The sequence below is a fragment of the Scleropages formosus genome, chromosome 16 (genome assembly GCF_900964775.1).
Source record: "Scleropages formosus chromosome 16, fSclFor1.1, whole genome shotgun sequence".
Classification (NCBI taxonomy): domain Eukaryota; kingdom Metazoa; phylum Chordata; class Actinopteri; order Osteoglossiformes; family Osteoglossidae; genus Scleropages; species Scleropages formosus.
In genome coordinates, this window is record NC_041821.1 from 7552434 (window position 1) to 7564817 (window position 12384).

General features: G+C 51.4%; 1 protein-coding gene across 1 annotated transcript in view; it reads right to left on the reverse strand.

Moving 5' to 3' along the window:
- Positions 1-12384, reverse strand: part of LOC114912451 (F-box/WD repeat-containing protein 7-like) — a 58461-nt gene that overhangs the window by 5592 nt on the left and 40485 nt on the right. Inside the window, exon 2 of the mRNA XM_029259289.1 lies at positions 7755-8438. Within this exon, the coding sequence (XP_029115122.1) occupies positions 7755-8369 (615 nt within the window). The 5' untranslated portion in view covers positions 8370-8438. The remainder of the gene's footprint in view (positions 1-7754; positions 8439-12384) is intronic.

Below are 12384 nucleotides of genomic sequence, written 5' to 3' on the forward strand. Positions count from 1 at the left end.
TAATGTGGCAAAAACAGAAGCCATGCTTTACGGGTGCTCTGAACCGTCACGTGGTCCGGAGAAAAGCTGGTCCACAAAGCTGGGTGCCATTGGTGCTTTGGTCCTGCAGAGATCGGGGACAGTGGGAGATGAGCGTCCCAGCGCTCGGGTTCCTCACAGCCATCTGCAACAGAGCTCTCTCGCCTGGAGGAGAATTGAACAGTCTGCCCCAAGCCACTGCTCCGGCAGCAACTACTGGACCTACTAGGTTCCATTGGAGCCCAAAGGAGGCAGGTGTGTCTGAGGAATGAGCGACACTCCAAGCCCAAATCCGCCCCTGCTTTGTTCAGCAACGCCAGCAATGCTTCCTGTAGCCCTGAGCCCTAACTGCTGGCATTCCTGAGACAGGCCCAGCAGACACCCCCCGGTCCCAGAAGAGCAACCACAGCTGCCCCTCCAACTCGGCAGGGACCCCCGCCTGCAGTCCTGGCATTCCGAGACCAGGAAACGACACCTGGAGGAAAGGCCTGTTGAACACTGGGGAAGGAGTTACTCAACATTAATTATAAGAGGTCTTCTGAAACGCTCAACTCAGGCATCAGATTTGACCAACTGGGCATGAGTGAATGTGGTGATGTCATCAAGAGGCAGGGCTTCAGCGACTGCACAATGAGCAGGTGCCCTCCATGCCGAATCTTGACCATGGACATATTCAGAAAGGATGCACCAAATTGTTTATGGGACTCCGGACTCCTCCAGTGAGCCCAGGGCCTTGGTGGGACTCCAGAGGGAGCAGCTGTAAGAACTACTGCCTGAGATGAAGTCCAAAAGTCCAGCAGAGAACCAGTCCTGGTGTCAGGTGGAGCCATGGGTCACGAGATCAAGGGATGTCCTCATGGTCTCACTCGTTTATGTTCCTCTGCAGAGCGAACGCAAAAGGAGAAAATGGACCGGCACACTAAAAAAGTTAATTAAGGTGCTCCAGAGGGAACGGATTAGTTCCAAGCTCCATGCAGAACACGATCCTCTTTTTAATTTAACACTAACTAAGAGCCACACAACTCCACTCCGAGGGGAGAGGGAACGTCCTTGTTTATGTAACGGGCGCTGCAGGGGGACCTGAGGACTTGTGAGTCACCAGCACCCTGCCGGCACACGCGGCCAAGCCTGCTAGGGCTACACAACGCAGTCCATCGGTAGCGATTTGCCGAAAGACCGACGCTCCGCAGGACCCACCGGAGCGCTCTGCGGGGGTGGGGCTCAGGGTTGGCAGGGGCTCGGTGTCAGGAGATGGCAGATCCTGGATGCAACAGCGCGTTCGTTTATCAGCGGCGAGCGCAGCTCAAATGTTGGTCAAGGTGCCGCCTTGTCCTCGACACGGAACTCCGCAGTCACCGCTCCTGACCGCTCACCCTGCGCGATTCCATCTCCCCTCCGCCCTGACAGAGGTGCCGCTCACCGCGCCACCGGGCTCAGCCTTATCAGGGCTCTCCAGACCTGTCCGGAGCACTGCGAAATCACCAGGATTACACCACCCTGGGGGCTCCCACTGAGAGACCCGCACTGAGCCGGTACGGTCTGCTTGCGGTCTGCTCCGTGCTCCTGGAGTCACGCATCTCCCCGAGCAGGGCCGTTGGACAGCACTGCAGTGACTCGGACACCCATAGTAGGGCGGTACTGCCCTGCGTGACCAACCCCGTGCGCTCCGCTCAACCACAGTACCGGTGTGAGCAGAGGAGCTGTACCGCTACCGAAGGTCAGCAGAAAGTCGACCCCCAACAGAGCGGGACAGAGCAAATGAGAGGAGCGCCATGGTTACAAACACAAAGCTTGTTCTTCTTTTCACAGTCAGTCTTGTGTACATGTGTTTCTCCCTCACTACAACATCTGTGTGGAAAAGCATACAAATGACTACATTTACATTTATTCATTTTGCTGATGCTTTATTATCATCATAACCACCATCATTAATAATAATGAAAATAATAACAACTCAATTCTTATTTTTTCTCCCAGGTGACTTATATTTACATTTATTCATTCAGATGACACTTCTCCAGAGCAACTTACAACGTTAAGCTACCTTCGCTGATTCGCCCATTTTTACAGCAGAGTAATTTTTACTGGGGTAATTTAGGGTGATTACCTTGCTCAAGAGTACTACTGCAGGGCATACAATTCAAACCAATGACTGCCAAGTCCAGAGGCAGCAGCTCTAACCGCTATGCCACCTGCTTCCACCAGTTACGATGTCAAGTTTGTACACTAAGCTACTTATGATGATTTAGCCATTTACAGTTGGGTAATTTTTACTGTCCTCATTTCAGGGTAAGTACCTCAATCGAGGGTACTACAGCAGGAAGTGAGATCTCAAGTCGTGTCCTTTGGCAATGCTGCCCGCTACCTGCTAGATGAGGGAGATGAAATCTGATCATTGAAATGCTGCGACTAACTCCGTTATTCTCACACACACACACACACACACACACACACACACACACACACACACTCTTCAGAGAGCTCCTTCAGCTGTCAGGCCCAATTTGGCAGATATATAGACTATTGAGCGCAGAACTAATAGAGCTGGTGTAAGCGCGTCTCTGAGGATACTGCGAGATCCAGTGGCCGCTGGAGGATGTCTTCCCCTCGCCTGCGTGACACAGCACTCATTACTATGCATGGCTGACGCCCACCTGGGACGGCGGCTATTTCATTAATATCTAGCAGCTACGGCTAACGGCAGAGCTCTCGAGCCGCCTGGCATTAACAACGTGATTTAGGAACCTTCCGCGCCAAAGCCGGACCCCGCGCAGGGCCGGTCTCGTTCTGGGTCACGCTTGGTGTGAGAAACGCATGCGGAAACGAACTTTGTTTTCCAATCACCCGAACCTGCCGAGCACGGGTGCATCGGGCCCGTTTAACACATTTAACACAGTTAACACGCTAGTCACCAAGAGGTGTGAGGTGCAGCTCAGCTCTTTGCTCCAACCTGCAATTTAAGGACATTTATTATGATCATTGTTGTTGTTATCATTATCATCATCATCATCATCATTATGATCATCATCTATTCGTCATACAACACTTTCATTCACTTAACTGTCCTATACATAACTGGGTCATTTTATCTCAATTTATTCAGGGTAAATACTGCACTCAAGGGTACTGGTATCAGGCAGCTGATAGTGTAGCAGTTAGCTGTTGCTGTCTTTCGACCCAAAGGCGCAGGTCTGAATTTCATCTCCAGCTATAGTAGTATCCTTGAGCAAGGTATTTACCCTAAATTACTCCAGTAAAATTACCCAGCTGTATAAAAGGGTACACACACACACACACACACACACACACACACACACACACACACACACACACACACACACTTTCAGAACCGCTCGTCCCATACGGGGTCACGGGGAACCGGAGCCTACCCAGTAACACAGGGCGTAAGGCCGGAGGGGGAGGGGACACACCCAGGACGGGACGCCAGTCCGTCACAAGGCACCCCAAGCGGGACTCGAACCCCAGACCCACCCGAGAGCAGGACCCGGTCCAACCCACTGCGCCACCGCACCCCCTATAAAAGGGTAAACAATTCTAATTATCTTAACACTGAGTTGCTTTGGAGAAAAACACAAGCTAAATGAATAAATTTACATTTACATTTATTTATTTAGCAGACGCTTTTCTCCAAAGCAACTTCCAATGAACTCTATGTAGTGTTATGAGCCCACACACCTTATTCACCCTGGTGACTTACACTGCTACATACACTACTTACACTGGATCACTCATCCATACATCAGTGGAACACACACACTCTCTCTCTGTCACTCACGCACTACGGGGGAACCTGACCAGCATGTCTTTGGACTGTGGGAGGAAACCAGAGCACCCGGAAGAAACCCACATAGATACGGGGAGAACATGAAGACTCCACGCAGACCGAGTGGGGAACAAACCCATGTTCTCTTGCACCACCCAGGCACTGTGAGACAACAGCACTACTTGCTGTGCCATCGTGCCGTAAATAAATGTAAATGTACTACAGCAGGAGCAGGAATTTGAACCCAGGACCTTCCGATTACAAGGTGACAACTGTAACCGCTGTGCCACCTGCTGCCCGACATAATAATGACATTGACATAGATCATACTGCTCTCATCGCAGAATTTATATGCAGGGAAAACACCTTCCGAGAACAGCCAATATTTATTAGTCTTCGGAAATTAAGAGGAAATATTTTCAAAACAAATGTTTACATACTTGCAGCAGGGCACCATCCTCAGGGCATTTTTATGATGCTCTTACATTTTTCAGTTTGCTTCTTTCAGCAGAAGCGTACAGCGGTGCTTGTGTGGTACTGAAAAGCCCAGCAGAAGTTGTGGCCGAAGATGTACGTCTGAGAAGCTCTGGCAATAATAATAATAATAATAATAATAATAATAATAATAATAATAATAATTTGTCTTCTGCTGTTTGCTGCCAAAGAGCATCACTAAGAACTTCCATATTCCAACTCCATCGCTCTTCAGCATTTCTAGGTTGAACACTTTCTCACTTCAATTTATGCATCGCTTCCATTTATTCTTCCCATGATGCTCCTTGCTTCATCATGCGATTCCCCGACGGATTATAAAAGGCCCAGTTTAGCCGTGGTCAGACTTGCAGCATCCTGCAGCCAGTGGGTTTGAATCGTCTGGAGAAGGTCCAGAAGCAGAGAGGACATCGGGCCTCGGTCATACCCTCCTGACACTCAGCCATTCATTTTTGTCCACTCTAGAGGACACATATGTTTCAGTGCGTCTCCCAAACTGTCCACACCACAATTCTGGGTCCCAGCACCTGGACTGTCCAAGAGCAAACCAATCAGTTGTCAAATCCTACCCAGCTGGACATTCTTCCGAAGGGTGTGGGGAATGCGCCGTTTTGGTATCTCGGTCACAGAGCTCCCCTGAGGACGCTCGTCGTGTGTTTGCAAACGTGCTGAAGTGTACGGACTAGGGATAGGAGAACTAACCCCACCTTCCTACTGCTGGGGAGAGGAGCTGGACTCCGAGAGAGACGTCATAACGGAACGCCGCAAGCAAACTAGTGGTCAGGATGTGTGCTGTCTAATTTGGGCCCCCAGCTCTGGAAGCCCCTGTAGTAGCAGAATGCGCCACCATTTGTCCCTCAGCTATGCCTGTGAGCACCCCCACCTGCCTGTGCATTCCACACACACATGGGAAATTTAGAGTCACCACACCAACCAAAGTACATGTCTTTTGACTATGGGAGGAAACCAAAACACCTGGAAATCCACGTCAACAAAGGGAGAAAATACAAACTTCACACAGCAGGATTCGAACCCATGCGACCCTCTGAAGCGCGAGAGATGTGGGACAGTCGGGCTGCGTTCGCCCCTGGAATGCAGGGCTACTTGACAAGGCCCTTTCCATGCCTCAGTCCCCACTTCCATGCCTGACCTTTGACACCCCGGAAGGAAATCCCGCTGTTGGACACTACCTTGACTCCGGGGTCAAAGAGTGAGTATGGGAAGGGTCAAAGGTCAAAGGCTGCCACTCACACAAGGCAGGTGACGTAAGCGCTTCAGCGCAGTCACGCTCCTTGCGATTAAAAGCAGCCTTTCCTTTGTGTTTGCAAAGTAGTTAAGGATCGTTGGGCATGTCCTCAGACTGCAGCGTCACTCCTCTGTGGGTCCTGTACACCACGAGCTCCGCAACCCTCTGTCATCTGCACCTGCTCATGAACACCCAGAGTATCCGAGTGGAACAGAAACCCCAACGCTGAGGGCGCCGGTGTCGCCACCTGTATCTCTAACCCGTACAGCAGGAGCCCTGAGAGCCAACCCCCTGCAACATACATTCACTGGGTGCCCTGTGTGCCCTGTTCTCGAGAGCAGTGTAAGGTGACCACCACAGGGTCACAGCTATGTGTTCAAAGGAGAATCACGGCCAAGTGAAAATATGAAGAATACCGGTGTAAGATTGGGGTACCACAGCACATCTCAACAGCTTCAGAGCCGCTTCCCTCCTGGCCCGGTTTCTCACTGTGACATGGGGGTACACGTGCCCCTGCAATGTAGAGCGGCTCCCCCTTGTGGCCAGTACACACACACACACACACACACACACACACACACACACACACACACACACACGCACACACACACACACACACACACAGAGCAACGGAGAAGCCACACTGAGACAGCTCCACTCTCTAGCCTGTGGTGCCCCCTAGTTGCGAATCCTGTCCCCACCACACAGAACAGCGTAATAAACCTTACTCCGCCTGTGGCAAGGTACCGTGTTGTCTGACAGGACATGCTGACTGCACCGGTGTGATTAAAGAGTAAAGAAGCACCCCTGGAGAGTGAAACTGACGGATCAGGGACGTGCCAGTCAAACAGTGACAGCTGGCGCCCTGCTACGCAGGTCAGCGCCCTAACTGACTTCTACCCCTCTGCCACAAGACACCGAGGGGCCAAAACGGAAGTACATGTTACATTTATTAATTTAGCTGCTGCTTTTGCCCAAAACAAACGACAATGCTAGGTTTGTACACCGAGATACAATCATTTACCCGTTTATACATCTGGGTGATTTTTACTGTATCAGCTGCTGAATCACAGTGTAAATAGAGTTTGTTCCTCTGTAATGTGATAGTTGTGTTCCTGCAAAATACCCCCCCCAACTGCAATTTACATAATAAATAACTGTTTCAATGGGTAAATGGGGGTTAGGAGGGGGGAGAGAGAGAGAACATCTCCAGGGTGTAACAAGGTACAGAGACTGATTTTACCCAGTGTTACTCAGCCAGTAAAATGCGACAGTAAAGAAGCACACAACTCCTCAGGAAGGAAGACAGGTGTGTAGAACTGACCTGTTGACACATTTTCAGTAGTCCACCAGCGGGAGTTTGGCCCCCATACCGAACCCTGGAGCACCTCGAGCCCAGACCACAGCATCCACTGATCAAGTTGACGCGTGCGTGCGGAAACGGAGACAAAACCATGCTCCTCTCCACTGTGCCAAAATGTTCCCTACAGACCCCACAGCTCCAAGACCCTTCGCAGACCCTTCTCGGGGCAGTGAGTCCTCATAGGGGACTCTCCAGCTGTGCTGTAAACACAAGGCCATCCGGGGGCTTCAGCACATCTGTTCCGGGAATGTGACAAGACACAACGGTGCTGGGGTGTGCTCCACTGGACCCTACGAAAACTGTGCGTTCCTGTTTAACCACAAGCTGCATTGTGTTTTCCGCCAAGTTATGGAACGCAGCGCCATTATTTTTACACACCTGCCAAAGAAATGTGTTTTATTGCTGCGTTTTATTGCTCCACCGCTCCTCAAAGACGCCATTGACCCCAATGTCTAATTTATTTCCACTTGAAAAGTTAACACGTCGGCTGCAGGACACGGTTAATGAGTTCTGGATGATCTGCTCACCCTTTACAGACCTCAGAGCTTCACCACCACTCCTGCCGAATGCTGTAACCTTCTGCCCTCGGTCTGGATCACCTGTGTGTGTGTTTCTGAAATTTCTCAGTGTACTGTTGCTGTGAGGTCCTGACCCAGTTCTTTTGTGTTGTGATAATCAGACAAAACAAGAGTGACTCTGAAAAGCCACCCAGCCTAGGGTGAGGGCAAGCTGTGAGAGGAAAGTGTGTGTGCGGTGATGTCGACACTGCCCTGTGTAGGATGAAGTTCGGGATGAGGAGCAAAGAGAGGTGCCACCCCAGAACCCCCACCCCCAATCATGGCGGAGCTCACCTCCTTCTGAAAGCGTGGTGGCTGGTTGGCCCGTTGCCGTCTGGATGACACGTCTGCGTTGTCGTTAGCGCCAGAGACGCTGTTCCTGAGCGCGGGTGAGTGGATGCCTTCCTCTTCCTCCTCCTCCTCCTCGTCCTCTTCCGCCCTGGCGCTTTCCTCAGAGTGCTCGAAGTCGTCGCTATCCTGGTCCATCTCCTCATCCTCTTCCTCATCCTCCTCATCGCAGTCCTCCTCCTGGGCGTGGCGGCTTCCACTGCTGTTGTTGTTCTCCTCCTCCTCGTAGTCTTCTTCCTCAGCGTCTTCCAGCAGCCGGCGCTCCGGCACCCAAGCCCAGCGGGGTCCCTTCCCTTCCCCATTCACCTCGTTCTGGGGGTCGCCAGACCCCGACTGCCTCGAGGCCCAAAGCTCAGCCTCTCTGGCCCCGCTAGCAGCCACCCCCCTCGGAGGCGGGGCCTGTCGCAGCTCCTCCTCCTCAAGTACCCGGTGGTCCATGCGTTCCTCCTCCTCGCCCTCATCGCCCGTCTCGTGCGCCGCCCTCGCCGAGGAGGCGCTAGCTCTGGCAGACCCCCCCGGGCGCCGCCGCCTGCTGCCCCCCGACAGCAGATCTTGGTTCATCTCTAAAAGCCAGCTTGCTACCTCCTGCACCTTGGCTAGGCTGTCCGAGGAGGGGAAGGGCTTGGCATGCTGCAGCAGGGGCAAAGAGGGAGAGACACTTTGTTACACACTCTGACCAACACACATTTATTTATTCATTTAGCAGACACTTTTCTCCAATACGACTTACATCTCAGCGAAAACACAATTTGTGCATTATATTAGGAGACAGAGACATGGTACAAGATACACACCTTCAGTTACAATCACGCATCTCTGATTCACGGTGCCAAAATGGGCTTTAGAGAACACGCTTTGGGCTCTGTAATAAAGCCTGGGCAACGTGTGTGTCTGGAAGGAAGGGCTGGCCTAGTGCAGCCATGCAGGCCTCACATTTCACATGTACCCACATTGGACCCAGAAGTGGACGAGGAGGAACCCCAGGGGGCCGCAGGACCATACCATCCTGCACCGAGCTCCACGGAGCACATAAAAGCCAGAAGAACATCCACTGTTTTGTGCACATGTGAAGCAGGAGGGGGGTGTGTGTGCGCATGTGTGTGGGGCGCTGAGGGTCTGCAACAGCTCGTCTGTCAATAGACACCACAGCAGTGTGTTCTCCTCACCACCATCTCTCACTTCACACAGAGCGGAGTCGTGTCTCTCGCATCCTCTTGTTTTAGTCTCGGATTTAAACGTCTTAGAAAGTGAAGATGGCGCTTTCTGGCATCTCTTGTTTCCTTGCCGTTGCTCCGCGTTTTCCGACAATGAGAACAGCACAGGGAAGAGAGGAGAACCTTTCCTGGATCTATACCCATCATTTGCATTTCTGAACAAATTAATTCCTCCTTTCAATGGAGGACAGATGTGCAAAAAACAAAGACTGCACTCTCTCAACTAAACACAAACATATCACTACAGTATTTTAATATTTATCACCTATATATTTACATGTCACTATAATACACTTTCAATAATAAGAGACCATTAACATCTTTCCTACACTGTCACAAAATAACTCATCCATACACCAGTGGAACCCACATACTATCATTCACACACTGTGGGTGAACCTGAACAGCATGTTGTTTGGACTGTGTGAGGAAACCAGAGCACTCGGAGGAAACCCAAGCAGACAACATGCAAACTCTGCACAGACCGAGCGGGGATCGAACCCACATCCTCTCGGACCACCCAGACGCTGTGAGGCGGCAATACTATACGGAGTGCGAACGTGGCGCCCACTACTACGTTAAAAGTAGTGCATCGTGTAAACATGTTTAATAGATACATAACACTTATAACTATGACGCTCAGGACTGAATCATCAATATGGATACAGTGGTATAACAAGAGAGCGATAAAATATGGTGCAGAACACAACCCAGAGCAGCAGGCTGTAGTGTGAGCACAAGGACCGCAGGGGGCGCCCTTGCGCAGAGTCCCTGCTTAAAAGGAGATGTGATGTACGCTATAGGATGCACTGGCAATTTCCTTCAGCCTGCTGATAACAAAATGTTTATCTGTCAACACCGCATAAGAGCGTCGGGCCTGAAGAGGGAGGAAGGGCAAACGCCCCGAGGCTAAAAATCCTGCTAACAGCACATCGTAGCGGCTGAGATAAACCAAAGCCGCATACAAGCGGAAACATTTTCCTCGAACCCCTAACAGCAGCTCAGTATAAAGTCCACCCATAAAGAGATGATGATGCCTTTACCCCCCACCCCCAGTGTCAGCGTGGAGGGGGAATTATGGGTAAAGAGGGCCTCGGGGTGAGGGCTGCTGACAGTGAGCGAGCGCCGCTTATTCGTATTAGTTTCACATTTACATCTGACACGAGCACAAATGAAGCGGCCAGAATGAACTACGGTGAAGAGCAAAGGGCCTCCAGAACTTTCCGGAGTGTGGTGCTGAGCTCAGTGGGTCCAGCACAAGTGCCATTGCGTATCCTTTACATGGGCATGAGGAAGATAGCCGGGCTAATGCTCGGCAAGGGGTTCGATGAAGGGTTCGAGGGCAGCACCTCCCACCCCCAGCACAGTTAGATCTCACACCTGGACACTGTGCAGATGAAGTTATAGTGATGACCTACTGATGAAAACGATTCCTAACATGATACTGGTGAGCAAGTGTTATTGATTATTATTGATTATTACTCATTTATCGGACGCTTTTCTCCAAGGTCAGTTACAATGTTAGCTTTGTACACTAAGACATTTACACTGATTTACCCATGGATACCCTCCTAATACCCAGCACAAAATGATTTTGGCTATATTTTTAAGAAATTTTACAACCCTCTCCCCAAAAAAACATGGTATTTCTCCGAGGGACATCGGAACTCAGTCAGCATGAACACGAACGGTCTAGGAGACCTGCCTAAAAACATGTCCTCTAGAGAGGACAAAAAACGAATGGCTCAGAAGGTGGCGGCTCTAAGCGCTTCCCAGACGCCTGCTCTCGTCTGTCCCTGCAGAGCATCGCGGGACACGCAAGTCCTCCAGCTCCACCAGAAGGGTCCAGGATGTACCCGGTTGTGTCGCCAGCTGCGAAGAGCGAGATGCGGGCAGCTGGGCTTCGGGGGCACGAGGCAGATTATCCCGCATCTCCACTTCCTGCTCTCTCACAGATTAGCAATCTGTTTGCGGCGATTAAAACCGAGGCCTAAAGGCGGTGAGCACCACGATTGGGGGTGGGGGGGTGTAGGGTATGGGAAGAGCTGCCATGAGGGGAGGGTGTCATTTCACAGTAAAGACACTGGTCAAATCCTGAACCACGGTGAGGTTTCCTTCAGCCACGACTAATCAAAGGGCCCCCGGGAGATCTGCAGCATGACACGCGGGACGGGACCTTCGCTGAGCATGTATACCCAACGGGAGCCCTTTTAATTGGACACTGATCAGGCAGCGAGCCGCTCGTAATAATCCGATTAAAACAAAGCAGACCGGACTCAACTTTTACACTGCACACACGCAAGCGGTGTACTGCACTCTCTCGGGGGGGGGGGGGGGGGGTGCGTGCGTGCACTGGGGAAAGAGATGGGCCTGGCTCCACCCCACCGAACCTAGGAACACTGGCATCCACTCTGTATGATGTTCTGCAGAGAGACCTTTCCACTCCTAGACTTGGAAATCAGATCTCAGTCGCAGCCAGCAGGGGCCACTCGAATGTGGGTTCAAACCCCCGTCCACTTGTATAGCGAAACCAGAGCTGCACTCCTCCAAGGCTGAGGAGCGACACGTTTCCACAATGACACCTTTTTCAGATGTCCTGCGAGTTTATTGATGAGCCATCGAACAGCGACGTGCACAGTCACTGATGCGTCAGTCAAGACCCTTGACGCAGCGTGTGTGACGCCCACAATGATTGTTCCAGACAGTTCCCAACCCTTAATGGGAGATTAATGAAGATTAATGTGAGCACCGAACCTGACTGGAACGACACTTCAGTCACAGGAAGGGGCTACCGATGCTGATCAATGACCCCAACTCTCAATCGGTGAATTGTGTTACAGCACAAATGCCACGTGTCCCTGGTGTCCTGGTGGGTGTGTGTCCTCAACAACGGTCAGCGTCACCAGTCTCGAGTCCCGGTTCCGGTCCCCCCAGCTGAGTACACGGAGGGCGGACCGGTGCAGGCAGCAGGATCTCCACGCAAACAGGCGGCGCAGACACGCTTTGCTGCTGACCTCGCATCCGCAGCAGGAGGGAAACGAGCCGGCGGCCCGCACCGCGCAAAAGGCCTGATGCAGAAAACGGAACAAGACTCAACACGGAAACAACGCATAGCGGAAATGTCTTCATTTAACATATATAGATAAATGACACGCAAACAAACCAGAATGTCCAGATTCAGCATTTTGTGCCACAATGGCCAGCAGGTGGAGCAGCGGTTAGGACTCTCAGCAGGCTCAAAGGTCACCTGTTGAAACCCCACTCCTGCAGTAGTCCCCTTAACCAAGGTACCTGCACTGAAGAGATACACAACCAAGTGTACAAAAGTGTTTAAAAAAATTCTAAGTTGAGCAACACCAGAC